The 27,415-nt window shown below is 39.5% G+C and overlaps 1 protein-coding gene across 7 annotated transcripts in view; it reads right to left on the bottom strand.

Annotated features, from left to right (window-relative positions):
* The window catches only part of kcnip3b (Kv channel interacting protein 3b, calsenilin), an 85,558-nt gene that overhangs the window by 17,749 nt on the left and 40,394 nt on the right, over positions 1-27,415 (bottom strand). For 3 of the 7 annotated variants that reach the window (XM_036143939.1, XM_036143942.1, XM_036143943.1), the window contains 3 exons: positions 24,666-24,840; positions 17,188-17,217; positions 726-728 (listed from right to left, as the gene is read on the bottom strand). In XM_036143939.1, coding sequence (XP_035999832.1) covers positions 726-728; positions 17,188-17,217; positions 24,666-24,840 — 208 coding nt within the window. Of the gene's footprint in view, positions 1-725; positions 729-5,808; positions 6,927-13,534; positions 13,810-17,187; positions 17,218-20,339; positions 20,343-24,665; positions 24,841-27,415 lie in introns of those variants that run through there. The other 4 variants (XM_036143940.1, XM_036143947.1, XM_036143945.1 and 1 more) reach the window with 4 other exon arrangements.

The following is a 27,415-nucleotide window of genomic DNA, read 5'->3' as shown; positions in this document are numbered from 1 at the left end:
CCACAGCCCGTAACATTCAAATAACTACTTAAAATATGATGATCAAAAATTAAATGAGGAACAGCAAGCCACTTATTCGTCTTTAAAGAAAACTTTCTCTGGTGTCCCTTTAAAATAGCAACATGCTAAGCTAAACACAGAATCAACAACAGACCAAATCAACCTATAAGGACCTTTTAATAAGTGCTGATCAAATAAATAGAACTCATCGAAAACACTTTCTGGTCAGTTGTTTGACACAGGGCCTCTAATACACGACCGATGCTCATAATGTAAACTAACTGCATGCAAAGTATCTGACTTATTTATTTGGTGCCCCAGGCATCTCCATACAGCACATCTGTTCAGGGACAGTTGAATGTAAAGACCTTCAAATAGAAATACAAAGTATTTCTATTTTCCCTATGAGACTTTTGGGGGTATGCCTCTACAAATTCTCCTGCCAAACAGGTTAAACTCAGTCGGACTTTATGGCGAGCATCTGTAAGTGTCAATTTAAAAGACTTGCCACAGATTCTCACATGGATTTAGGCTGCAGATAGTTCCACTTAACCTCACAGGATAGTTTTAACAGACTTTCACAGCGCCAATACAACACATTTGATCTAAATCCTTCCACTGCATCTCTGGCTACATGTTTAAAGTTATTGTGCTGCTAATAGGTGGAATCTCCAGCCCCATCTCAAGGCTTCTGCAGCCTCTTAAAAGATTTTCTGAGCTCAGACCATCTTCAAAACACCTCTAACTGCTGAAGACAGACATCGCCACGGCATGATGTTGTCACTGCCATGTTTCACTTACTTGTTGTTTGCAGTGCACATACCATTTTTGCATGTGTGGCAGAAATTTCATTTTGAACTGATCTGACCAGATGTTTGCTGTGCGCCTACATGCCTTCTAGCCAACGGGCTATCTTCTTGCAATTCATCATAAAAAACAGATTTCTGAAGTGCACAATCATCAGTTTATATTAAAGTGTAACTCACCCCCATGTAAAAGCACAATCCCCCCAGACAAATGTGAAACAATGGCAAGATGATTAACATTTAATTGCTAGATTGGATATCAATTACTGATATCTGCAACCTAATTTTTCCAAGTCAAAACTCTTATTCAAAATTTCTGTGATTACATTTTGACTAGTCAAAAGTCTAATTACAGATATTTGTGATTCAGTTTTGCCATTCATGCATCATTTGTCATCACAGATATCTGTAATTTAGTTTTGACCAGTCAGAATGACATTAGCTAAGTCCTAAATCAAAATTCATACAAGTCACAGTGACATTACAACTAGTCAAAATTATGTTATAGATATCTATAATGGTAATTCCGGATAGTTAAAAGCTTACTCATTAAATCTTAAGTGTGCTTGCCATATTGGACATCGGCAGATTACATCACAAAAACTTTGATCCAGTAGCAAATTCAATGCAAGACCGCTGTTTAACCCTAGGAGGTGCCACACTGACTATTTTAGACACAAAAGCAGGAGCTCAACAAATATGCACCAATATTTTCAAAAATATTGACCAGGATATGTTGCCAGTACAATAAGACAACCATGTTAACATTTTATTAGCAGAAAATAGTTGATTTGGGGGTGAGTTACCCTTTAAATTGTCTGTAGAGTCCTACACCTGAGCTGTGGATCACTGCAGCTCCTCCAGAGTTATCATGAATCTCTGAGCAGTTTGTCTCTTTTGATGGGTCTTGTTAGGTTTGAAGATTTGCCTCTTCGTATCATGGATTGAACGGTACCTTGTGTGATGTTCAAAGCTTTGGTTTATAACCTAATCCTGGTTTAAACACCGTTGGCCTCCATGGTGCTGGTTGTTTACTAATGTAGTCTAGCAAATCTCTGAGGCCTTCGCAGAACTCCTGACGTTTAGTTACACACAGGTGGACTCTTAAGACATACGCTTACTTCTACATGCCTGACCTGGATTTTATTCTGGTCTATCAGAGTAAAAGGGGTTGTAATGTTTTTTTGCCCTTCCGCTTCACAATTATGCACAACTTTGTGTTAGTCTGTCACAATAATACCAATAAAACAAAGTTTGTGGTTGTAATATCACAAGGTTCAAACCCCTTCAGACCACAATCTGGCTTTCTTAAGCAAGTGTTGTCCTCAGAGAGCCAACTTTAGGTCAGACATAATGTCTCGGGACAAACAGTAAAACAATATCAATCATTCATGTAAGTTAGACGGTCAAACAGAAAATTACAGACAGTCTGAAAAGAAGATGCTGTTGTAGAGCAGGCTGACAGACAGGAAGTGAGATTCATCTCCATCCGCTGCTGAGATGAGGACCGAGTTGATGCTGCCTTCCTTCGCTGTGACTGCACTGTTTTTTCCAGTTAAGCAAGACTAAAGCGATTGGCTGGTAAATGATTCTCTCTGGGAGATGATGAGGAAAGATTGAGAGGCTGAAAGGATGGGGAGGAACGGTGATGGGATATTTTGGAGGCTACTGAATGGATGGTCAGTGTCCTTCAGGGTCCTGGAGGAGTACTCTAGGCTCCATATTTAGGTGGCCTCAGAGAGAGCCTGTTCAATACCGCATGTATAATTAATGTGAAGTAATGCTAAACCCGGGTTTATGCCCAACCACAAGAGGAGGAGGAGGGACTTATTGTAGCAATTGGAGATTGAGAGGAGTTATAAATTATGAAAAAGCATTACTGGTATTTGTGTTGAATTTATGACTTTATAAAGCCTGCCCATGTGAGACTCACTAATGTACCAACTGAAGCCTTCCGGCTGTAATTGCCTTGGCACACTAACAGCAGGGCACTCTCACTCATTGGCCCTCTGTCTGAAACTCAAAACAAAGAGCAATACATCATTCAGAGGACCTGACTTCTGAGTTACGGTCCTGAACGCGCGCGGACGCTCCAGGTTTCACAACGGATCCCAGATTAGGCACAACACACAACAACCCATTAACCTTTTCTGCCTGTCCTGCAGGCTAAAACAGCTGCAAGCTAAAAATATCACAATGAATTTATGAAAAAAAAATTACCTGAACTGAACCGATTGTTGAACCAATGCGCAAAAAAATCATTGATGGAAACACACTGCTATTTTGACTTATCCACTTGTAGCTTGGGCATCATCATCTGCGACGCGATTGTTCAAATAGGGAATAAAGAAACTGAATAGATTGAAAGACATGACCTAAACAGAATATAAAGATATTTACGCAGCACCTGGAGAGGCAAAATTTACATTTTCAGCACTCCTAGAGACTCCAAGAACACAACAAAATGCATTTAAAGGCTAAAAAGTGGATTTTGCATGACATGTCCCCCTTACGCATTAATTTGATAGAAAAGGGTTTATTGATGCAGATTGTAAAAATTTGATTTAAATTAATTTCTCCTTGTATCGTTTCATGGGAAAATAACATTGAAATGTTCTTTCATTAATTTCTTTAATTTGTGTAATTGATAATTATGTTATATTAAGGGTTTATATGATGTTTTAGAAATGAGATTTAGAAGTAATAATATGTTTTTGATTGTTTTAGATGACCCCAATTTATTCATCTGAAGATGTCCTAAAAACATGACAGCAAACAAACATTATACCATAAACATATTGGTCAAAAATCAAAAATACAAAACCAAACATCCTAAAAAAATAAATAATTACATAACATAAATCTGCCAGGGGTATAAATAGCTTTGGCCTTTTGTCACTCATTTCAGAAAGTGACCCAGATATGTTATATAGATTAATTAAACACAGAGTGATATATTTCAAGGCATTATTTTTTGTTCTTTTGATTATTGTGGCAGACAGAGAATGAAAACACAACATTCCCTGTCACAGAAAGTTAGAACATTACATCAGATCAATGGGAAGGGATTTTATGAATGAAATGTCTGACTTCAGTTATTATGTTTATGCCAGTTGGGAAGCATTTGGCATGAATTACTGCATCAATGCGCCGTGGCATAGAGCCGATCAGCCTGTGGTTCTGCATAGGTTTAATGGAAGCCCAGATTGCTTTGATAGCTGCCTTCAGTCTCATCTTCCTCTTGACAACAGCCCAGAGATTTTCTACTGGATTCAGGTCAGGAGAATCTGCTGGAACACCAGAAGAACACCAGAGTCATGGAACCAGCTTCTGGTACCATTGGCAGTGCAGGCAGGTGTCAAGTTCTGCTGGTAAATGAAACCATCATCTCCATACAGCTTGTCTGCAATGGGAAGCATGAAGTGCTCTAGAACGTCCTGGTAGATGGCTGCATTAACTGTGGACCTCAGAAAACCCAGTGGACCAGAACCAGCAGATGACACGGCACCCCAAACCATCACTGACTGTGGAAACGTCACAGTGGACTTCAAGCAACGTGGATTCTGGGCCTCTCCACTCTTCCTCCAGACTCTGGGACCAGGAGTGTCCCTATACCAGTTTTTTCCAGGCTGAGTACAAGTACGAGTACTTCAGTTTAGATACTTGCCGATTCCAAGTACCAATACTGAGTACTTAATAAATTGGTACTTATAGATCACAAACAACAATATCATTGACCACTGAGAACGATTGATCATCAAGGACGATGAATTCTATTAGAGCTTCAGTTATATTCTCTCCTTCTTTTCTTTTAAAGGGTCAGCAAACAACCTCTTGGTGTATTAGCACCACCACCTGGTATGGAGCCCAGGAGGGAAATTAAGCACAAAATTGGTATCAGTTTAGAGTATCGGGTTGGTTGTACAGGTACTTGACGCTGGTATAGGGACACCGCTATCTAGGACCTGGATTTCCAAATGAAAGGGAGAATTTACTTTCATCTCAAAAGAGGACTTTGGACCATTGAGCAACAGTCCAGTTATTTTTTCATCTTAGCCCAGGTCTGACATTATCTCTGGTTCAATCTTAGATTTGTCTGAGCGCAGTGGCTCTTGGTGTGACTCCAACTTAAGTCCACTCCCTGTGAAGCTTCTTCAGTGAAGAATCCTGTCAAGGCAGGGGTTACCCTTGTTGCTGGTGCAGCATTTCCTTTTACATCCACTCAACCTTCTACGAATATGCTTGGACATAGCACTATGTGAACCAGCAGCTTTTTTAGCAACGTTATGTGGCTTACCAGCTGTGGAGTGGGGGGTCAGTGACTGTCTGCTGGACATCTTTCCAGCCAGCAGTCTTCCCCACGATTGTGTCGCCCACTGACTTAGACGCAGGTGTTTTAGGATAATTAACCAATTGGGGTGTGACACCATTATTTTCCAATATTGAACATTTTCACGATAATCTAAATATGTTCCTTTTTCTGCAAATATTGCACAATCCCGCTTCACTGCAAAAATATAACTAAAAATAAGTAATATTTTCTTGAAATGAATGTATTTGCCCTTGATTTGTGCAGGTAAATAAGACTATTTGCCAATGGAATAAGATTTCTGCACCTAAAATAGGAACAATTCATCTCCATTATCTTATTTCAAGTGCAGGATGTCTAATTATCTTATTTTAGGGGTAAAAATACTCATTCCATTGGCAAATAATCTTATTTACCTGCACAAATCAAGGGCAAATACATTTATTTCAAGAAAATATTACTTATTTTTAGTTCTCTTTTTGCAGTGTTCACATCCAGCCTAGCTACTGCCGTCTTATTCTGTTACAGTTTTTAAACGAAAAATGTTCTTTTTAACAGTTTTCATTCAAGGGTTTTTGTTGTTTTACAAGAGGTTATTGCGGCTAAAAGTGCCCTATATTGCTCTACTGGGGGTTTTTTTTGTCCATTAGTTAAATTGTAGTGTAACAACTGTAGGTATCTGTCTGCTCTTACCTTCAAATGAGGAAATGGGCTCCAGGATGCCAAACTGCTTGAGAACCGCCACGAAGAGGATGACGACCACCCCGATGGCGAATAGCTCCATACCATGGATCCCCATGGTGTGAGGGGAGAGGGAGCCCGCTCAGGGCCCAGTCCGGACACAAAGGTCTGGCTTCCCCACAGAGCTGATCTGAGACCAGAACCGGACCGAGCCAAACCAAACCAGTCCAAAACAGATGTGTTTAACCTACAGGCTGGAGGTTTATTCCCAGACCTGGGAGACGTGCTGCGTGAGGAAGAGGCCAGAAAGGCCGGACGAAGGCTGCTCTAATGTCAACACTGATGTTGACACGGAAAATATTCGGAAGCCGACATATATGGCAAACCTCCCTCTGTGAGCCCACCAGGGAAAACGGAGTTTGTGTGACAAGCCATCTATCAGACTAACCTAAAGGAGGCGTTCAGAATCACTTTCCTAAGTTACTTCTGCACAAGTTACAGCCCAGCCTCTCAATCCAAACAGATACTATCAGTCCTCGCGTCATCGTTAACACAAACAAACGCCCTTTCAAAGGACAGAAATATCAATAAGGAAAAGCGAAAACAGCAACAAAGTGTCAGCGTCCGTTTTTCATGCTTTTACTCCCATTAGAGATCTTTTGAAAACCAGAACATGCCATAAACAGCAAAGCAACATACACAATCCTGAATAAATGATCCCACTAAGGACCTAAACCACAGGAGCAATTCAGAAGATCTCCCATCTGAAACAGAAACCTTCTACAAACTGAGAAGCTCATTTCCTGGTGTTGCCGCGTCCGCTCTGAACAAATCCCCGATGCTTTTTGTCCAAACAACCAAACAAACCGATCAGACTCACAAACTTATCATCTAAACAATCCAGGCAATCCATCTGCGTCTGCAGCTGCACGCCGGTCAGTAATCCTCCAGATTCAGCAGCTCAGTTCACAGCTGAGCAGGAGCTCAGAGCTGCTTCTCCAGTCCGAAGTGCATTTATAAAAGCTCACTTAGCAGCGTCCAGGCAGGGAGGTCCTGAGAAGCTGAGAGGTGCTTTGGAGAGTGAAACCTCCTCCCCCTGATGTCAACCTCCTCCACATCTGCTTTTCCACCACTCTTTTCCCTCCCTCCCGCTCTGCAATCTCCTGAATTTATCTTTTTGTAACTTCTGTCTCCACCCAGTCAGCAGTCTCTTTAGCAACATGTCCTATTCTTTTGGGGGATTTACCAAAACCCCACAGAAAGTCTATCCACGGTGCCTTCAAAGGATTAATGTCCTTTAAACTGTATCATATTATATTAAGTTAAAACCCAAAGCGCCAAAGAAAATGATGGAAAGAGTAACAAAGCAATGCATTTTCTTTTTTTTCTGTTTTTACAAATTATAAAGACAATTCTAGATGGTTTGCAAAATAAAGTATGCCAAATTATGTCAGGCATTTGTATTTACTTCCCTTTACTCAGTTCATTAGAGGACATTGGTGAACAACCAGCACAGGAGGCTAAAGCGGGGTTAGGTCAATTGGTCCACTTTACCTCAACCAGGGCATTAATCAGACAAGCACTCCAGAGGCCTATGGGAGCTCTGGAGGAGCAGCAGGAGTTGCTTTTGTTAGCTTTTAATTAGAATAGAATAAAAAAAAGGACGGTTCTCCACTATCTCTCAAGGGGGAAATTCAGATATATCAACAGCAAAGTGACAGGAGAGAAACACAGATATACATAAAGTCAAGCAATAAATGCACAGTCAGGTCAAATATGCACGGTTAGAAAAAACAGACAGACTGTATGAATTGTATAAAGTGAATAACCGTTTCAAAACAGTACAAATACATGTACTTGTATATTTGTGCGGACATTAACATCAAGCTGGACCTGCGCAAATGATAGCAGGGATGTACAAAACTTATTTGATCTGTTGGGAGCAGTGATGGTTACATAGAGTCTAAATGCCTCTGGGAGGAGGGATCTGCGACAAATCTCTGCTGTGAAGCTCGGATGTAGCAGCCTGTCATCATGAGACCCTCCAGTTCTGTGAGAGTGATCAGTTTTTCTTTTTACAATATACAATTTATAATATGGGAATATTTTGACTGTATTTTAGTTATGCAAGTGTAAATAAATGCATACACACCCAGCAGTGCGTGATCAAATACTCGGTAGCAATTTGCAGTTTAATCCCATGCTTTTTCTTTGCCATCAGCAAGCTTCTGAACAGGAAAACCTCCTTTGAATCGGCTGGTTTCATGACAGAGACATTGCGTTTGAGTTTGGCAAAAAAGCAAAAGAACAGCACTTTTAATCATCTTGTTACTGAAAAGTGCTATATAAATAAAGTTGGCTTGCCTAATTGTAGGTCGCTTTATCTATTCCGAGACGGGTTTAGATGCGTTTGGGGTCGTTATCCAGTTGGAATCCCAATTTTTGCTACATTTTCAAACATTTGACCCAAACTCTCCCTCTCAGGTGGAAGGAAATTGATTTGGTTGCTCATTAAAAACCCAGAAACCACCAAGTCTAAAGCCTGGCTTCTCAGTTCACAGCAACGTGGACTGAGAGGATACTGTCCAAGAGCAAAGCCCCTGTAACCAAATAGACCGCTTTGAGCTCAGCTGAAATGCGCTACTACCCACACGGTCAAACCAAATGTCTTCTGGAGAGAAACGCTACAGTCAGATGAGACAACGCTTGACCCTCTTAACCTTGATGTTTTAAAAATCACTGTACCCGTTGTCAAGCATGGTAATGGAAGCATGATGCTGTGGGTCTGTTTTGCAAAGAATGGGTGGAATAATAAAGGAGGAGCAAATTCTTCACCTTCACTGACAGCTTTGTTAAAACTGGGTCTTTAACGCCTCAAAACCGGTTTTGGAACGGGTCAGCCAGGCGCAGCAGCTACCAGCCCTGACCTCAGCCCTGTGGAAAATTTATTGTCCGTGCTTAAGAGCCAGCCCTGTGCCTGGAAACCAACCACTTAAAATGAGCCCTACCATTTCTGATAACAAGCGTGGTCCAATTAATGTGTATATTAAAGCCTGTGTTTATCATTTTAACTCTGTGTGCACTGCACATCCAAGTCTTGCTTGTTGAAGATCATTAAAGTCATTTACTGCATTATTAATCAAACCCTAAAAAAAATGTGTTCACACCAATAATTAAAGGCCCAAAATTAATAACATTTGTGTAATTTTGTGTTAGCTTGTCAGAATAATTGGTTAGAATAATTTCTGACGATCAAACCAAACACAAAACAGCATCTCAGATTCCTGGAAAGCATCTTCTTCTTCTCAAACCTGATCTGAAGTGAAGCTAAACTAACTTCCAGAAAGAAGGGGGAACAGAGACATCCCTATATTATAACAAACACATCACCACCTTTCTTGTAATGGTTTATGAGACATGAACCGCAGATAACCTGGAGAAAATAGTGCTGAGTGGGTCAGAGCATGCAGGGTAAATTATGACTCCGCAGGTCCTAATGCATCAGTATGGAGCGAGTGGGTATGCGTGTGTTTACACATCGACTTACAGGGGAGGCCAGAGTGAGAGAGATCAATATCTTTATGGAGATACGAGTGCCGGGCTATTTGTGTGGACTTTGTCGAAATATTCAAAACAAAATGCTTAAGGTGTGATCTCAAATCTGACTCATCAGTGAAAACGAGTCTGTGTCTCCATTTGCTGTAAATTGAGGCTAAAAGAGTAATTTTCTATCCAAATGCAGACTTTAGTTTTGCTGAAAGGTGCCTGGTGGATCCTACTTTGAACATCTAACCTTGTTCTCCTGTATATTGATGCTGTGGTATTTGCAAGGCCTTCACAAACAGTGTGTGCGTGCTTCTCGGACCGGGCCATTAGACCACTAACAGGTTTTTAAAAGGTGGGCCCGGTCCTGCCTGCTGACACAACATTCTGCAAATAGGGAAAGAGGATCCATGTGATTTCCTCATGGATGCGTCCGCAAAGACCTTCAGCAAGTCCCACTGAAATCATATTTTATAGTCTCCTCGATTATTGGTAAAAGATGGATTCTTTTTATCCACAGCATTTATACACTGCAAAAACGGATTTAAAAATAAGTAAAATGTGCTTAAAATTAGCGTTTTTGTCCTAGATTTGAGCAGGTAAATAAGATTATTTGCCAATGTAATGAGTATTTTGACCCCTAAAATAAGATAATTAGATATACTGCACTTGAAATAAGACCATGGAGATGAATTGTTCCTATTTTAAGTGCAAAAATTTTATTCTATTGGCAGATCATTTTATTTACCTGCTCAAATCAAGGAAAAATATGCTAATTTTAAGAACATTTTACTTATTTTTAGTTCAGTTTTTGCAGTGTAATAAACATTTTTGAAAAGTTTGCTCAAATGAATCTAAGATAAGCAATAATACAGTTTTGCTACTGCACTTTGGTAGAATAGCTTCAGACCAAAAGATGTTCAAGGTCGGCCTAATTTCTTTGGTTTTAGATTTTGCTTCCAATGAACCAGACTTTCTTGTATTGACATACAGCGGTCTAAATCAGCAATTCTTCAGGCTCTTTGCAATTTTTTTTTGCCATTTTTGATCGCTAGTTCTCTACACATTCAGCCACCCATGGATCTTCACGCTAAATATTTTACAGAAACAGCATAGTTCATCTCCTCAATGTCTCAAAATGTCACCGTCTCCAGTTGTTTGTGTCCTGATTTTCTTTTTTGTGTTTATTTTAGGTATTTCTTTGTGTAGTGGTCCGGCTTTCTTTAGTTCTTTCATTATGCTTATTCTTGGGTGTTTATGTTTTGAGGTTTATTTAAGTTTATATTCTCTAGTTGCTTCTATTTGAGTTCATGTGTGGATTATGTTCTTAGTTTATTGTACATTTTGTGTTATTTCCTGTTAGATTTCTTCCACGTGTTTCCCTTCAGTTCCTGTTCATTATGCTCCTCTCCTCAGCTTATCTGTCTTCACTAGTCTCAGCTGTTCCTCATCTCCTCCTGATTACCTTCACTTGTCTCTGCCTCACTTTTCTCCACACATCCCTCTGTGTTTAAACTCCCTGGTTTTCATTTCTCATTGCTGGTTCCTTCCATTGTCATCATGCTTTCCTGTTTGCTTTGCTGCTCTGCCATATGTTGTTCCTTCGTTTATCCTCGTGGTTTGTTTTCCTCGTATCTACTGTACATTTTTCTTGTTTGTATTATTAAAAATCTACTCTTAATGGTTCAGCCAGCCTTAGGCCCAAACCAGCAGTCTGAGGTCTGCTGGTCACTTCAGACGTTACTTGTGGTGCTGAAAACCCGGTTTAAGATGAAAAGGGATCGCTCTTTTGAAGTAGTAGGACCCAACTCTGGGAATCCATTCCTTTCCCCTTACGCTGTTTAAACACTATTTATAGTTTTTGCTCTACCACCTTATATTTACTATCTTTTATTGTTTTCAAATGTTTTTGTTTGTTTTTAACTGTCCTGTTATATGTTCTGTATATTTTATTTTGGAGCACTTGTGATATTCTTATGCATAAAAACTGCTGTATAAATAAAATTGTCTTATTTTTTTCTTGTAATACTTCTTGTTCCTCACAATGACAGGACTTTGTACAGTGCGTATTTAAAGAAAATAAAGAAAGTCAGGAAACGAGAGCAGATAGCATCTGAAAGTCATGTGTTTAAGTAGAAACAATGCATGAAAGAGAGACACACCATACCTCAGCAGATCATCTTCTTTACACCAACAACTGTTTGTGAATCCTGTTGTTAGAGTCCAAATTATATTTTCAATCCAACTGTTGTCTTTGGTATTTTTCAGAAATCCAACTAAAGAAGTGGGAGAAATTATCTCTTTCTGTCCAATTTGAAACTGAATCTTTGTGAAGCTGTTTAAAGAAATAAATAATCATCTGAAGATAACTCAATAAAACAAGAGTTAAGAGGGGAAAAATAGGAAAAAAAACGTCAAACTTTAAAAGTCCATCAGACAATTACTGATTTGGATAACTTTAAAAGATTACTACAAAGTCTCACAGCTTGTAAGAAGAAAATAAAGAAATGGGGCATGTAGTGAACTATCAGGCACTTTAAATGGTTTAAACTCAAGCACTCTTACTAGTTGTTAAAAATTAAATTAATATCAATAACTTAATAATAATTCTGTTTTTGTTTGGATTTATATCTTTTACATCAGTTTTAGTCTTTCTCGCTTTGGTTTGTAAGTTCTTTGTGTCAAGTTCAGCTTCCTTTGTGTTAATTATTTACCTTCTTTCCCTCAGTCTATAAGATCACTGGTTGTCATTGTTTTCTGCCCATTACTGCTCTAATTAGTCTATCCTGCATAATTCTGCCCTCTTTTATCTTCCTTCCATGATTTTGGGATTTATTTAGTTTTATTTTGAATCCATTTCCGATTTTTGAACTCTGGACTGTGTTTTGTAAGTTTATTTTAATCATGTTAAACACTTTTATTTTTGCTCCACTTTTGCCTGCATTTGGTCCTTCACCCACCCCCCCTCTTTGTCACAGGCTTGGCTGCCATCTACTGGTCGCTTAGTATTAAACTGAAGAGATGGAAGCCTTTCTTTCTAAAACACATTTGTTTAAGATTGCCTTCAACTGTTCTAGTTAACTGAATCACCACTTTTTTTGTTCTTTTTTTTCTATCTACGTGTTCGGTTATTATTGTTTTTAAGAAAATCAGCTGCATGACGATAGTTGGTACCCATAGTGAATGAAACGGGAAAAAAAATACATTGAAACTTTACCTTCTATAGCTGAACTTCTTAGGAACATCTTAGTATCCCACAATTTCTTATTTTCCATAAATACGACAGGAGACAGATTTCTCTTAGCCACGTCACACAACAGGCTGCCTTTAGGACACGTGTTAATTCACGGCACCACGAACACTGGGCAGGACGGTGAGAGAGGGAAAAGAAAATCTCCAATGGTCTCAGATAAATGCTACAAAGAGCGGCATCTTCTAGTCACCAGGTTTCCATAACAGCCATTAGTTGCTATCAATATGCCAGCTGGTTGTTTGTGGGTCATGCTGAGAAAAAAAAAAAGCCTTGTCTGTCCTGCAATGAGTTCGATTTCTTCCAACTTCCCATGGATGGATGGGTGGATTGATGAAGTGAAATCCTTTGAGGATATTCCCTCAGTGGAAAAGCACTTTATACCCAATGGTAAGTTGGGTAGAGGGTGTGCCATTCTGTGGGCCAGTTTGTTTCCCAAAGGCTCAGGCAGATGTAAAAAATAAATAAATAAATACTTTGGACTGGACCAAAGAACTGAAATTGGGTCATCATTTGGTCTTTCAACAGGATGATGATCCAAAACATTTGGCTGAATCAAACCAGAGATGGCTCACCATGAACAGCATCATGTTAGTCGCCTCAGTCTCCAGACCTACAGCCTACAGAAAACCAGCGGGAGGAGCTGAATGGGAACAGATTAGTCAGTATGCATAAAACGCAGAGATGTTCTTTATTAAAGATCACTATAATATTTAGCGAGTTCATCCATTCATTTTTAGAGGTTCGGCCGGATAAGATTTTATTTGGGCTCCATGTGTATTTAGATGTCCAATGAGCAAACAAAGACATTTCTTAAAGTCAGAATACAGCAAGAAAAAGTCGTCGTCCAGATTCACCTCTAAGCATTTAAATCGGAGACGGTCAAAGAAGTGGTGGAGTGCTGAATGAGTTTACATGGAGGAGTGACCGCCGTGGTGGCCTTACCTGAGCGTTGGTACCTGGCTGCGCTGGTGGTGCAGTGTGAGAGGCAGCTGGGCCGAGAGAGGCGCCTCCTGGCCTCCACAGAGAGCGCCGCCATCATTGCTCCCATCCTGCAGCTGCAAAGATCCAAACAGCCCCAACTCTGAAGTCCTGAACTTTAAAAGCTCAGCGATGGGGACAGCTGCCCGGCAGAACGGCAGCCGATGGTGAAAGACGGGGAAATTGCAATGCTCACACTGACAAAGGTAAGGGCCGGAAGAAGAGACGGGCAGCGGGAAGGTCGCTGGCTGTGTGGACGAGAAGCTTTTTGAGCAGCGGTATTTGAAAATCCCTTTGAGCTTGTGAGACGGACTCACAGTGTGACAGAGAGAGATAAAAGGTGGACGGGATCAAACGGCGCTGCAGAGAGCTTCTGACCTTTCACATCACACACCTAACCTTTTCTTTCTTTTTCTGTCATCGCTCTACCGTCCTCCCTTTTGGTCAGCTCACAAAACCACAGCTGGGACTTCTTTACGCCCTCCGACAGAGTCAGAGCTCCATATTTCTACTCCTGTGGCTTTCCGGAAGCCATGGGTAAAGATATCTGTGCCGTCTTCTTTTAAAGACAAAGAATATTTACAGTCATATTCAATTAAACGGAATATTATTTAAAATTGTTTTCAGGAACCTAATTAACATCCTCTTCAGTTAATAACAATTTTTGCTTCCATATAATGAAAAACAGCATTTAAGATAAGAATACGTATGTGAATTTGACAAATAAAATTGTTTAATATTCACTGAAAGGTTGTTATTTTCAAAAGGTGACTTTCAAGATGACAAAATGAGCCTCGTTGAAATATAGACTGTAGTCGGTTTGGATTAAAAGTTGTAAATGTGCCAATGCTAAAAGAGTATTTCTTCATCAAAATCAATTTTTATTCCAACAAAGTATATTTTCTTGACTGGAAAACCCCAAAATCATTTTCATTTTATTCTAATGGTTTAAACTTTAATGCGCACAAAACACCGGTTTTCAACTGTTGTTACACTTTGAAGTGTTCAAAATTAGAATTTACGCTCATCAAAAAGGTGAACATGGCATTCAGATTAACAGAAAAAAAATACTGTGCATGCTACGTAATAACTTAATCTTATTCTACTGTATTTTAATGCATAAAAAACATCCCTGGTCCTTATGGGTTGCATTGAAATGCTAAAAAGTAATGATTTTGGAACACTATAATGGGAGCCTGGCATACAGATCTGCTGTGAATCTGCTTTTCTTTAACGATAAACTAATTTTGTTCTAACATGCTGGGCTTTAGTGCATTTCAAATAGAAGGTCATTAGCTGCTGATGGGCTGCAATGAAATGTTCAAATTTGTTGTTTCTCACTTGCCAAAAAAGGAGCAAGGCATCCAGAACAGGAATTTAAATAAATATTTTAATGCATAAATATAATCTTTTTTTATATTGTTATAAATTCTGTTGGGCTCCCAGTCTCCTGACACTTGCCTCAGACTGAAAACAACAGGATGATTTCCTTTGTTTGTCGGTTTTTCAGTGAGGGATCCACCTCCACAGACGCAGGATCAAGCAATGCTGGATTTAATGCGCCTTAAAAGCAAAATCTTGCCTCAGAATGACATAATGTGTAATTGTTGATCATCAACCAGTTGTGGGTTTTCATGAGCAACAATCACACAGAAGAGATAAAAGTGTTGAAAAACCCACTTTGTGAAACATAATGTAGAAAAGTGATGATTATGTATGCAGCTCATTTCACTGGTAAAACCACAAAGTGCTTCATGGAAGTTAAACATGCACAAACCAAACCAGCACTCATGAAAAAGATACAAAAAAGTAAAGACAAAAAACAATTATATAGGTTTAAACATTTAACTGAATAAAAGCCTCTTGAAACAAACAAACAAAAACAAAAAAAAAAACATCTTAAGCTGCACTGCAAAAACGGAACTAAAAATAAGTCAAAAATTAGTGCATTTGTCCTTGATTTGAGCACATGAATAAGATGATCTGCCAATGGAATGAGTATTTTGACCCCTAACATAAGGTATTTAGATATACTGCACTTTAAATAAGATGATGGAGATGAATTGTTCCTATTTTAGGTGTAAAAGTCTCATTCCATTGGCAAATCATCTTATTTACCTGCTTAAATCAAGGACAAATGCACTTATTTCAAGAAGATTTGACTTATTTTTAGTTTTTGTTTTTTTGCTGAGAACTCCACAGAAAGAAAGATGGAGGCAACATATTCCAAAACCTGCGCAAAATATTTCTCCTCGGGTCCTAAAATCAGTCTTAGACACCACTAACAATCTCTGAACAGATCCCAGAGTCTGAGGTAAAAAAAAAGAAGAAAAAAAAAAAGTCAGAAATGTAAACTGGAGCAGAATCCCCTGGGGCTTTAAAAATGTTTTAATGGTTTCTAAAATGTAACAGCAGCCAGTAGAAAGAGACTAAAACAGGAGTTGAGGAGTCATCTCTTTTTTGTGTTCCTTAAAGGTCTTGCAGATGCTTCCTGGGCTGCCAGATGTTTACGCTTCCTCTTATTTGAACGGGTAAAATGCTGTCACGTTAACACCAGTGGCCGAACACATAAACTCAGGTGACTGAGAGCTTTGTTTATTGTAGGTTGGCACTGTTCAATAACGAGGTTTTCAGTCTTTGTTATATAAATAAAAAGACCAAACTATGAGATTGATATAAAAACCAACATAAAAATAGCTTGTGATATGTTCTCTGGCCACTAGAGGGTGCTTGAGCTCTGGATTGAAGATCACAGTGAGCTGAGCTGCAGATCAGTGGGCGGATGCTCTGAGGTTTGTCGCATCTTCTTCTGTGTTTGACAATGAAAGGTCACCCATACAATAAAAAAAAACTAAGCCTCAAAGAAATCTCTATTATAAAAAAATAAAAAAACACAACTGAAGTGATCGGCGGAGCAGTGATTTATACGCTTCGACACCATAGAGAGATGATTAAACCACTCAGTGTTTCCAAACAAGCTCCTCCATGGACTAAGAATCAAAGGGAGTCTTTATGTTATACTCCGTCTCGACAGGAAGTGCTCTCTCCACACTCTGTAAACAGAACCCTGCATATTTAAACTTCCTCTGCAGCCTCTAAAACGTCCCACCTGAGCCGCGGAAAGGCTCATCAGGGAAGCCCCTTGAGGCTCCTGCAACATCTGCAGGAGCAGACAGTCTATCTCTGCATTATGCCTTACAATTAAAACCGAACTCAGTCTCACTTCCACCGCAGATTATCTCCTTCTCATGAATCCAACCTGATCCGGGCAGGTTTCAAAGCCGGTCTCAGCAGCATAATTAGAGCAGGAACTTCACAAAACTTGCTCTACGCCCAGCATCTAAATATTTATCTCTTCTTTTCTTTCATGCTGAAGGCAGAGTTCGGCTAATGAACCAGCGGAGACCTGAAGCAACCTGAGTCGGGCTCAATTATGGAGATTCAAACTGGGAAACTGTCAAGAGGACAGACAATGCAAAGAAGCCAAAGCTGGCAGCAAGCAAAATAAAGCTATTTTCCCTCAGCGGGGAGCATCCATCATGAACTCCTGCCTCCCGTCGTCTCCTGCTGTCTCCCTGAAGAGGATGTGTAAACAGCGGAGCCTGAGGCGTCCTCACCTGTCTCTGCACGGCACGCCAGGGGAGAATCTGGGACAATAGGAAACAGCAGGAGATTTGCAGCAAAAAGAATGGGTCTGGTTTAAAAAAAAAAGGAAAAATAAAGTTGGATATAGAAATATAGTTTGGATGGCAGACAAAAAATGAGAAATACTGAGTGGACCGATGAGAACATGTGGTTTGTTGAAGGAAAAAGGAGGATAGTTCTGTCACATTGATAAAAAAAAAGACATACATAGTGGGACAAGAAGGACAGCTTGGAAAAAAGTAGCTGAACAATAATGAATGTTAAATTAAATTTCTCATTAATTGACTTCCAGTGATTCATGAATGAAGGCTTCCTTGAGGGGGAGGTTTTCATTAAAAACCTGACATGCCCTTTTTCTAAAAACGAAAAATATGTGACAGAGGATATCTTATAAAGCAATATTTGAATTAAATTATTGCTGTTGTAATGATTACAGAAGTTTCAGAACAGCTGTACGTATTAATAAAATTCATATATTCTAATTTTTAGCTAATTTAAGAATATTTTAATAAAGATTATAAGAAAGCGTTTAGAGCTTTGAAATCTTAGAACATCACCATAATTCTGACTGAATGTAAATGTTTGGATCAGAAGTGAAAGCATCTGTGCAGAAAAATATTGTGCACCTAAAAAACTAAAATGTTTGAACATCCAATGTATTTATGGGTAGTTTGAGATGGCCATCAGCTTAAAGCAGTCGTTTCCAAAACTGCCAAGTTTCATGTTCTAAAGGGCCATAAATATTTATAGTGAATTATTTTCTTTTTACCTGCCCAGCAACAATTTAAACATGCTATATTTTAACGAAACAAAGCAGAAAATAACAATTTATTGTAAGTCAGAAAAAGGCTATCAGATGTTTGCCTTAATAAAGTGTACAGTTCCCTAACCTTTTTGGTGGAGACTTCTTTTCCTTTTTGATGGTCTATGAAATACTTTTAGTTTATTCCAAGCAACAAAAACGAGAATCTCCTCAAAAACCCTTGCTGTATTTAGCCAAGTTTAATACATAAGATGGTTGTGGCCCTGCTTACTATGATTTTAAAATTAAAGCAAAATAAAACATGGCTAATTAAAGAGGAATACCATGTGTGTAAGACCCCCAGGCAAATTTCTCTAAGGGAAAATAAATAATTATACTTTGACAAAAATGTTGAATTTAAGAAGATCTAAAATTAGTATTCACAATCTCATCCTCAAAATGTATGAATAATCTTTTTCTGCTTCTGCTATATTTGCTGGAGGGCCAAAGTTCTTGAGCTTTGGGGGCCACACATCACTGGTCCATAGAAAACCCTTTTTTTTTTTCTGGCTCAGGCTGCTGGCAGCCCATTGGCCATCTGTAGTTTTGGATGTGACCGTGAAAAGGCCAACAACTACATTTGTCTCACACCGACAGGATCAATGTTCTTATGTTAAATGCTGAACGATGGACCACCACCAATATAAAAAAAAATTAGACTTCACACCTTCTGCTTGCAGATACATTTTAGCAAATCCTTCACACTGCAAAAACGGACCTAAAATAAGTAAAATGTTCTTAAAACTTGTGTTTTTGTCCATGATTTGAGCAGGTAAATAAGGTTATCTGCCAATGGAATGAGTATTTTGACCCCTAAAATAAGATAATTAGACATCCTGCACTTGAAATAAGATGATGGAGATGAGTTGTCCCTGTTTTAAGTGCAAAAATCTTATTCCATTGGCATATAATCTTATCTACCCGCTCAAATCAAGGACAAATACACTCATTATAAGAACATTTTACTTATTTTTAGTTCCATTTTTGCAGTGCAGCTAAGATCTTAAAGGCTGAACAGAGCATGCAGCTATTCCCAGTATCAGCACCTACTTTAGAGATGTCTCAGATAGCAAGGGACAAGACAAACACTATCAGGACGCATCTTAAAAGGATTTTCTGTTGGTGGCCAGCCAGCTAAGGTATCTCCTGTTTAGAAACAACAACAACGTCTGGAAGAGGAACATAAAATTATGCCAGGTCTGGGGTGATGAGTAGGAGAACAATGCCTCAACATGCAGTCAAGATGGGCATCTTGGTGCTACTTGGTTATTTTATAATTTCTTAAATACACTTTTAGCTTCTCTTGTACCTAAATGACTCATACTTTGCTTTAATATTGAGCATAGCAGTAGGAAGGTGTTTGCTCTTAAAGATCACAGCTTTGGTTTTCACCCATTTGGCAACACCAAGTTTGAATGTCCTGCTAAAAGCTTTTTCCACACGAAGAAACATCAGAACAAACCAGAGGGGAATGTGCAGAAGGCAAACACCAAATGCCCCCTTTTGATTCGCTGACCTGCCAGGTCTCTAGGTTGGGGCTAATTATAGAGCTTAGGCGCTATAATTAGCAGTTTAAGTCAAAAACACTTTAAATATATTGCTGCACAATGCAAAGCTTGACTTGTTGCAGCACCCTCTGGTGCTCAAATGTGCCAACCGTCATGTGGAAAACTGGGAAAATGTCATTGATAAAAATGTCACAATCTAAACCATTGTTGAGTTTTAATATATCATTGAACTGATCTTTAACAGCTTCTACAATGACTCAAACCTAATCTCATGCACACCCAAATTACACTTTGTTGTTATCTGCTAAAAACAAAAATAACACACAAAGTGAAACTTTTTTGAAAGACCAAGTACACCCACAAAACAAGAGGTGTGAATAAAAGCCATAAAACCTCAGCATATAACTGTAAAGAGCTACTTTCCTTTAGCTATCAGGCTCCTCTCCTGTGGAACCAACTCCCAGTTTTGGTCCGTGAGGCAGACACCCTATCTATTTTTAAGACTAATCTTAAAACTTTCCTTTTTGACAAAGCTTATAGTTAGAGTGGCTCATACCCTGAGCTATCTCTATAGTTGTGCTGTGATAGGCCTAGGCTGCTGGAGGACATCAGGGTCTAATTTTCTCACTCTACTGATTTCTACTGTTCTTCAGTCTACTGTTCTCCAGTTTTGCATTGTATTACATTGAAATGACTGTCGTCATTTCAGCTTTTAACTTTTTGCTCTCTCTCTTTTTCTTCATAGTAGGTACACCTGGTCTGGCGTTCTGTTAACTGTGACATCATCCAGAGAAGACGGGTCACCCGCTATTACCATCTAATGTAGAACAGATTACTAGATCAATGTGTGCTTCTGTGCTTTTTTGTCTCTCTTGTTGTGTCTCTGTTCTGTCTTCTGTAACCCCAGTCGGTCGAGGCAGATGACCGTTCATACTGAGCCCGGTTCTGCCGGAGGTTTTTCCTTCCCGTTAATGGGTGGTTTTTCTTCCCACTGTCGCTTCATGCTTGCTCAGTATGAGGGATTGCAGCAAAGCCATGTACAATGCAGATGACTCTCCCTGTAGCTCTACGCTTCCCCAGGAGTGAATGCTGCTTGTCGGGACTTTGATGCAATCAACTGGTTTCCTTAAATAGGACATTTTTGACCAATCTGTATAATCTGACCCAATCTGTATAATATGATTGAACTTGACTTTGTAAAGTGCCTTGAGATGACATGTTCATGATTTGGCGCTATATAAATAAAATTGAATTGAATTGAATTGAACTTTATCATTGGTTTTATTTTTAAAGAAACCAGCAAACCTGAGGCAGAGTGGAGACAAAGAACCCAAGGGCTGAAAACTACTGTATTTTACAATAAAAGCAGAAAACCGGGCACTATACAAACAAAACTGTTTTCCATCTTTCAAATTTATTTGACATCTTAGCTCAGGAGTTGCGAACGCGTTAGCAAACGAGGGGCTCGCAGGCTGCATGAAGCTCTTCTGCCAACAACTTGAAAGATCCGTCATTTTCGCTCATTTAGCTGCAGTTTGTCAGGTAACTTATTAAAAAAAAAAAGAAAAAGAAAACATTTACCTGCAGGTTTTTATTTTTTTTTATCCAACGAGGACGCTTTGTTCACATCTGCCGTATGCCAATCTTTATTGCAGTTACATCAAACGATCCACTAGAGAGAGCCCAGTTAAACCAGAAAGTCGTATCACTTCACACCAAAAGTCATTTGTGCTTGTTGACACAGCGTAACTCATCTTGTGAGATCTACCCATCCATTTTAAAAATAATTTAGCCAGATTGAATAAAAGGTTTTATCAACAATATCGTGAACCTTTTCCATCATGTGGTTTTTACAGTTTATTAGATGCCACCTATTTCTGTGCACTGCCAGTCAGCTGGCTGAGAGGGACCTAAAACACTTTGCCTTCACTCACAAAGAAGGACAAATTCAACTGTTTGCAAAAACAGTTGTAAAGAATTGACGAGTCCTACCATAGAAATATACAAATAACAGCACAGAAGATCAAAATATCATCTGCATACGGTACAAACATCAGTCTCCTCATTGTCAACATTTCTCCATACACGCTGAGCAGCAGTGCTTCACATCCAGCAGTCTGTCACAGTGGGCTGTTTTCCTCATTGCTTTGACCTCTCCACATCTAAACCACCAAACACCACCTCTGCCTTTCTTCTGATACGCAGCTCCATCTCAGTGCTGCTATTTTTAGCCGCTCGCCATTATCAAGTTGAGGGTTTGACTACTGCCAATGCTCCGTCTCCATTTCCTCTGCACTGCTGACCTGAAGAAAGAGAGCTCACCGCTGGCATTTTTTCCTTTTCTCCTTGTACGGTCCTGCTATTGTCCTCCAACACAGGATAGATTTTAATCATTCTAGAAACAAAGATAGGGAGTAAAAGATCTTTACAGTGAGGAAATCTGATGTAACAAGAGAATATTTTAGAGAAAACTGTCAAACTGATACATCAAGACTAAATAAAATCACAAACCAACTATGCATGAACGTCTCCACCTGTAACAGCTGGAGAAACAGTTTATAATCTTTCATATCCAGCTGTCTGATGGTCCCTATTGGATATGCTAAAGATGTGAATCGGTAGGAAATATACGTAAAACTTTAGCGTGCTAAAAAAAAAAAAAAACGGTTGATAAGAGACACTGCAAAAATGGAACCAAAAGTAAGTAAAATGTATTGAAATTAGTGTATTTTTCCTTGATTTAAGCAGGTAAATAAGACTATTTGCCAATGGGATAAGATTTTTGGCACTAAAAATAGGAACAATTAATCTCCATTATCTTATTTCAGGTGCAAGGTATCTAACTATCGTATTTTAGGGGTAAATATACTAATTCCATTGGTAAACGGAGTTATTTAACTGCTCAAATCAAGGTAAAATACACAAATTCCAAGAAAATGTTACTTACTTTTAGTTTTTTTTTTGCATTGCAGTGTCACACTTCAGTGTCCTACCTGGTTACACCTGATTCTTCAGATTTTTTTCTGTTAGGGTTTGACCAATCCATTTGTTGTTGTTTTTTTCTAATGCCGATTCTGGTTTTCTTTGTAGACACTATAACACCAGCCTATTCTGTGCAAATCACCAGTATTTTCACTGTTTAAAAGTGAATAAAACTGAACTTTTCTTGTCTTGGTCCTCTAGGTTTAATAAAGTTATTTCTTAAACAACAAATGTTGGTACTAGTGGCCTTTATTGACCAACTGCTTGACAGGAAGAAGAGGAAGACGTGCAGTAAATGGGCTCAGGTCAGGAACCAAACCCCGAACAGCTGCGTCGAGGACTGTAGTGTCTAGATACTGTGCCACTGAGCCACACTGCATCCAGCAAAGACATCTCTATTTATCTAATCATGACAATCTTTTTAATTTTGTGAAATTTAGATGTTGGCATACCCTAAAATAATCATATTTTCAATTAAATTTAGAAATCCCAGATGATTTTGTCACGGCTTTAAAAGGTTCTGACAGATAAACTCACAGTTTGAGTTAATTAAAAGACACACCAGCGGGGGGTACTTTAAGGCGACGCCTCAAACGTGCTGCTTCCTTCTGTGACATGATGGAAAAATTAAATCAACTCAGCTAAGACATGAGGGAGAGAACGGTAGACATCAAGTCTGGTCCATCTCTGGGTCCCGTTTCCACATAGAATCACGAAGCTTTGAGCCATCCGTATCAGTATTGCTTTACTTATTTTGGCCCGGTAGGGAAATTTTCCTTGCAACCAGGTGAAAAACATTAAAAAAAAATCACAGTCACCCTGCAAGACTGGCAAAAACAGAAAAGGAATCTCTATCAGTACAAATAACTATTAAAAACAAGCAGACTAAAAATACACCTCCACCTAATCCGATTTAAAATTTGTCTAAATAAGGATAGTTTTTTTCCGTCTGTTGGTGCTTGCTTTAGGCTATCTAAATATTTTTCCAGATGACAGGAGCTCTCACTCTCTATGAAGTGGGTGATAAGGGAGAATATATTTCGCTTTTCATGTGACTCTCTTTCAAAATGTTTTTAAGTTGTTGCTCTAAAAATGTTGTCCCTATAAATGGGTTTGGCTTTTTTTTTTTTTTCTATAATAACCAGCTTTTTTGGCCTCTCTTTTCCTTATCTTTTGTGTTTCTTTATTATTAATTTCCTCAGGGACTTATTTATCCATGGCTTATTGTTAGGATAAGCTTTCACCTGAGAAACAGGAATACCTGACTCTTCCCAAAAACCTCAGTTTACATCAATTAAAATCGCCCAAAATAAAAACAAGCGCGTCTGGAGACAGAAGCTGAAGTTTCTCAGTGTTGGCCTTGGGGATAAATGTAGACCACAGTAATAAAAATCTGAAGAAACTCCCTGTAGAGGTAAAAAAAAAAAAAAAAAGCCAGACTAACACTGACAACAACTCGACATCATATAAAGCTTACATAGACCGGGTTCTGCGAAGAATGCTGCCCCTGATTTTGGACACAGTTAGTCGATATATAAAACCCACGTTTTGGTTAGGGCCAGCACACACGCTTTTCCGTATGAAGACGAAGGATGTCTGCCTGAAGCTCATCCGTTTTGTTACAAAGCGACTAAATGCTGGAGAGAATCGTGGTGGGAAGCAGGAGACGGCTCAACCTCTGCCTCCTCATCCTCAGACGAATCCCGCTCCTCTTGACCCTCTTCCATGTATATTGACTATAGTTCTTTAAAGTTAAACCTATTTTCACAGCATTTCCTGATGATTTTATAATATCACAGTGTTAAAAACGCGTAACTCAGAACAATTTACAGATTTTATTGAGTGGAAAATGTGTCCGTTTCTGTGAACAGCTAAAAGGATCAGCAGGAAAACAAAAGCAGGCACTTAGGAGATGTGTAGAGAATGTTAATGCTCAACCGACACATCTGATAAACGAGTATATGCACTTCAACGATCTCTGGATGCTTGACCCCGAGGTCTACTGCCAGACACAATAAGTCAGTGGAGCCCACAGGGGTCTCCATCCATCCATCCATCCATTCAAGGCAGCAATCAATCCGAGGCAAACAGCAGCTGTGGATTCATTCCTGTCAGTCTCACCAGCACTCATTCCGGGTCCGTCTGCGTCTCGTCTCACCTTTGTCCTGAGGCTGCGTGCTGGCGATGATCCATTTCACCAGGCAGCATTTCATCAACGCTTTCCTGGAGAACCTGGGCTTCTGCCACTTCCCAGAGTCCTTCACTCTCCCCGGTGAAGGTTCCACGCCGTTGGCGTCTCCCAGAAGGCTCCCGTCCACCATCTTGCCGTCCGCCTGGACGGAGGAGAGGACAGGAAAGAGGCAGATTAAGATTACTACAAAGAAACCTAAGCGGAGGTTTTTAAATAAAGCAGAAAAAAAATGTTTTTAGTTTGATCTTCCAATTTATAAAAATTACCTTTTGATAATTATCCTAATTATTATGAATTAATAATAATAATTCATAATAAGTTTTATGGCTTTTTTACTCTGGAGTTAATTTTTTTATTTTATTTCCCATGATCGCAATGAGTAAAGAGAAACTTTTAAAAGATTGTAATAATCAGGACACTATTGAGCTCTACTCTACCATGAAACGTACTGGATGTAAAAATGAGTGAAAAACAGCCAAGTTCAACTGCTTGGAAGCAAAACACAGAAATAAGGTATGACTCACGACTTCTGCTCAGGTCTGCACATAAATTAAATATCAAAACCGGACCTTTTGCTTGTTATTCAAGAGAAATGCAACAGTGATGCTACAAAAAAAAAAATTATAATTAAAAAAAAAACTGGCTCCACAATAGTAGGTCCTGTAGGGGAAAAGAAATTAGCTCTGTGTGTGGCCTAGAGACTGAAAACATACAGAAAACAGGACATTGTTTCTACTTCTGGCTCTGGTCCAAGTCTGTGAAGACCTTTAAATGTTTTTTTTTTTTCTGCAGCATAAACAGCTGTCAGTTCAGAATTCAGGTTGCAGAAACGCCGTTGTTTTCCTATTCATCTTTATGTATGCTATTACACAAAACCAACCCCTGCTTCTCATTCATATTCAACATGTCTCCCCTTTCAGAGAAGAAAAAACAGTTTTTTTTATTCGTATCTCCACATTCTTTGTATTTCTTACCCTGGTAACACTGACTTGGTCTGCTGACACTGACCTAAACTTTCCAGAAGCTCCCGCTGAGGTCGTGCAGACCAAACGCACCCAGAAACACGCACACATTCACAGGGATGAAAGATGAACGAGGGGGGAACAAAGAGCAAACAGCAGCTCTGTTTGCTCTGCTGGAAGGAGAGGAAAGAAAAAGGATGATTGAGGGGAAAGCGAACGAGGGATGTGGTGGGAGGAAAGCGAACGCAAACGCAAACAGTGGGGATGTTTAATGGCCATTTGATCCCTCGGGAGTCTGATCATCCAAATCCCTCGCTGGAGAGGGAGCGGTGGGATTCTGGAAGGTTTCTTTGAGAACCAAAGTCGAGTCACATAATGAATTGCTGACCGTCAGAGCTGAAGAACGGCGTCGCGGTAAGACAGAGGAGTTGAAGAATTTGTTTTGACAGGGGAAATACATTTTAGACTATTTATATGCAGCTTTGACATGAACAGAGAAGAAAATTAGAGAGGGAAATGCAGAAAAAGAAAAAGCTGAAAGCGAAGCGTGACCATCAGGGTTCAGTGTCTTCCAAAACGACGACCGCATCATTTACAATAATAATCATTTTTATTTTTCATTGCAACATCCATCCATTTATACCCGCTTATTCGTGCAGATTGCAGGGGGGCTGGGGCTTATCTAAAGCGGTCATTGGGCCAGAGGCAGGGTAAACCTGAAACTGGACAAACAACTACAGACCAACACACCTAAGGGCAATTTGGAGAGACCAAACAACAGTCTTGTCCATGCTGAAAGAAAGAGCCCAGTCTGGGATTTGAACCCAGGACCTTCTAGTTGCAAGCAACTGTGCCACTGTGTAACATTAAACTCCAATGAGACCAGTCCTCTGTATTTAACCCACTCCTTAGGGAGCAGTGGGCTGCCACCTAGTGGCGCCGGGGGAAAAGGGTCTTGCTCAGTGACCCACAGTGGCAGTCTGTGGGATTCGAACCCAGGAACTTGCTGCCTCTCCAGGACGCAAGCGCCCTGCTCTAACTACCAGGTCACCATTTCCTCAACATTATGGTATTATGAGCACAAACAATGTTTTTTATTTGATCATGCAATACAACGTTGTGTATAATTGTGGAAATGGAAGGAAGGTTTTACATACGTAGCTTTAAAATGTTTTACAAATTAAAATCTGAGTAGTGTGAGTTGCACAAAGGTAGAACCACCTTTTACTGTAAGCACAGCTGCATGTCTGCTAGTCTTTACACATCCAGAGACTGGGGACTTCCCCCATTCTTTTCTGTGAGAGTGTCTTTGACCAACTCTAATCACAGATTTCCATTAGGAACTTAAATTGGGTTGGTCGAGACTTTGACTAGGCCATACTAAGACCTGAACATTCTTTAATCTAAACTTCCACTGTAGCACTGGCTTTGTGTTTATAGATGTTGTCCTACTGGAAGCTGAACTGCTGCCTCAGTCTCAGGTCTTAAGGCCCATTCATACCTCACGAAAAGACGGATACGGATACGTGTGGAGTGTTTCATACGTTCTAACCGTCGATTTCGTCCGTATTTTGACACGAAAATTGGGAGCTTACGATTACGGACGAAACGGATCAATACGGAGCAATACTACCGGAAACGGTGGGGGCGCTATTGAGTTTGTAGTACAAAATGTCAACAAAATCACGAAGAAGGTTATAATTCTGGGCTTTAAACAATGGTGGGATTCAAGGAACTACCCACACATATGATGTG

The sequence above is a fragment of the Fundulus heteroclitus genome, chromosome 12 (genome assembly GCF_011125445.2).
Source record: "Fundulus heteroclitus isolate FHET01 chromosome 12, MU-UCD_Fhet_4.1, whole genome shotgun sequence".
In the NCBI taxonomy this organism is placed as follows: Eukaryota; Metazoa; Chordata; class Actinopteri; order Cyprinodontiformes; family Fundulidae; genus Fundulus; species Fundulus heteroclitus.
Note: the sequence above shows the minus strand (reverse complement) of the source record. Positions and strands in the feature narration are given on the sequence as shown.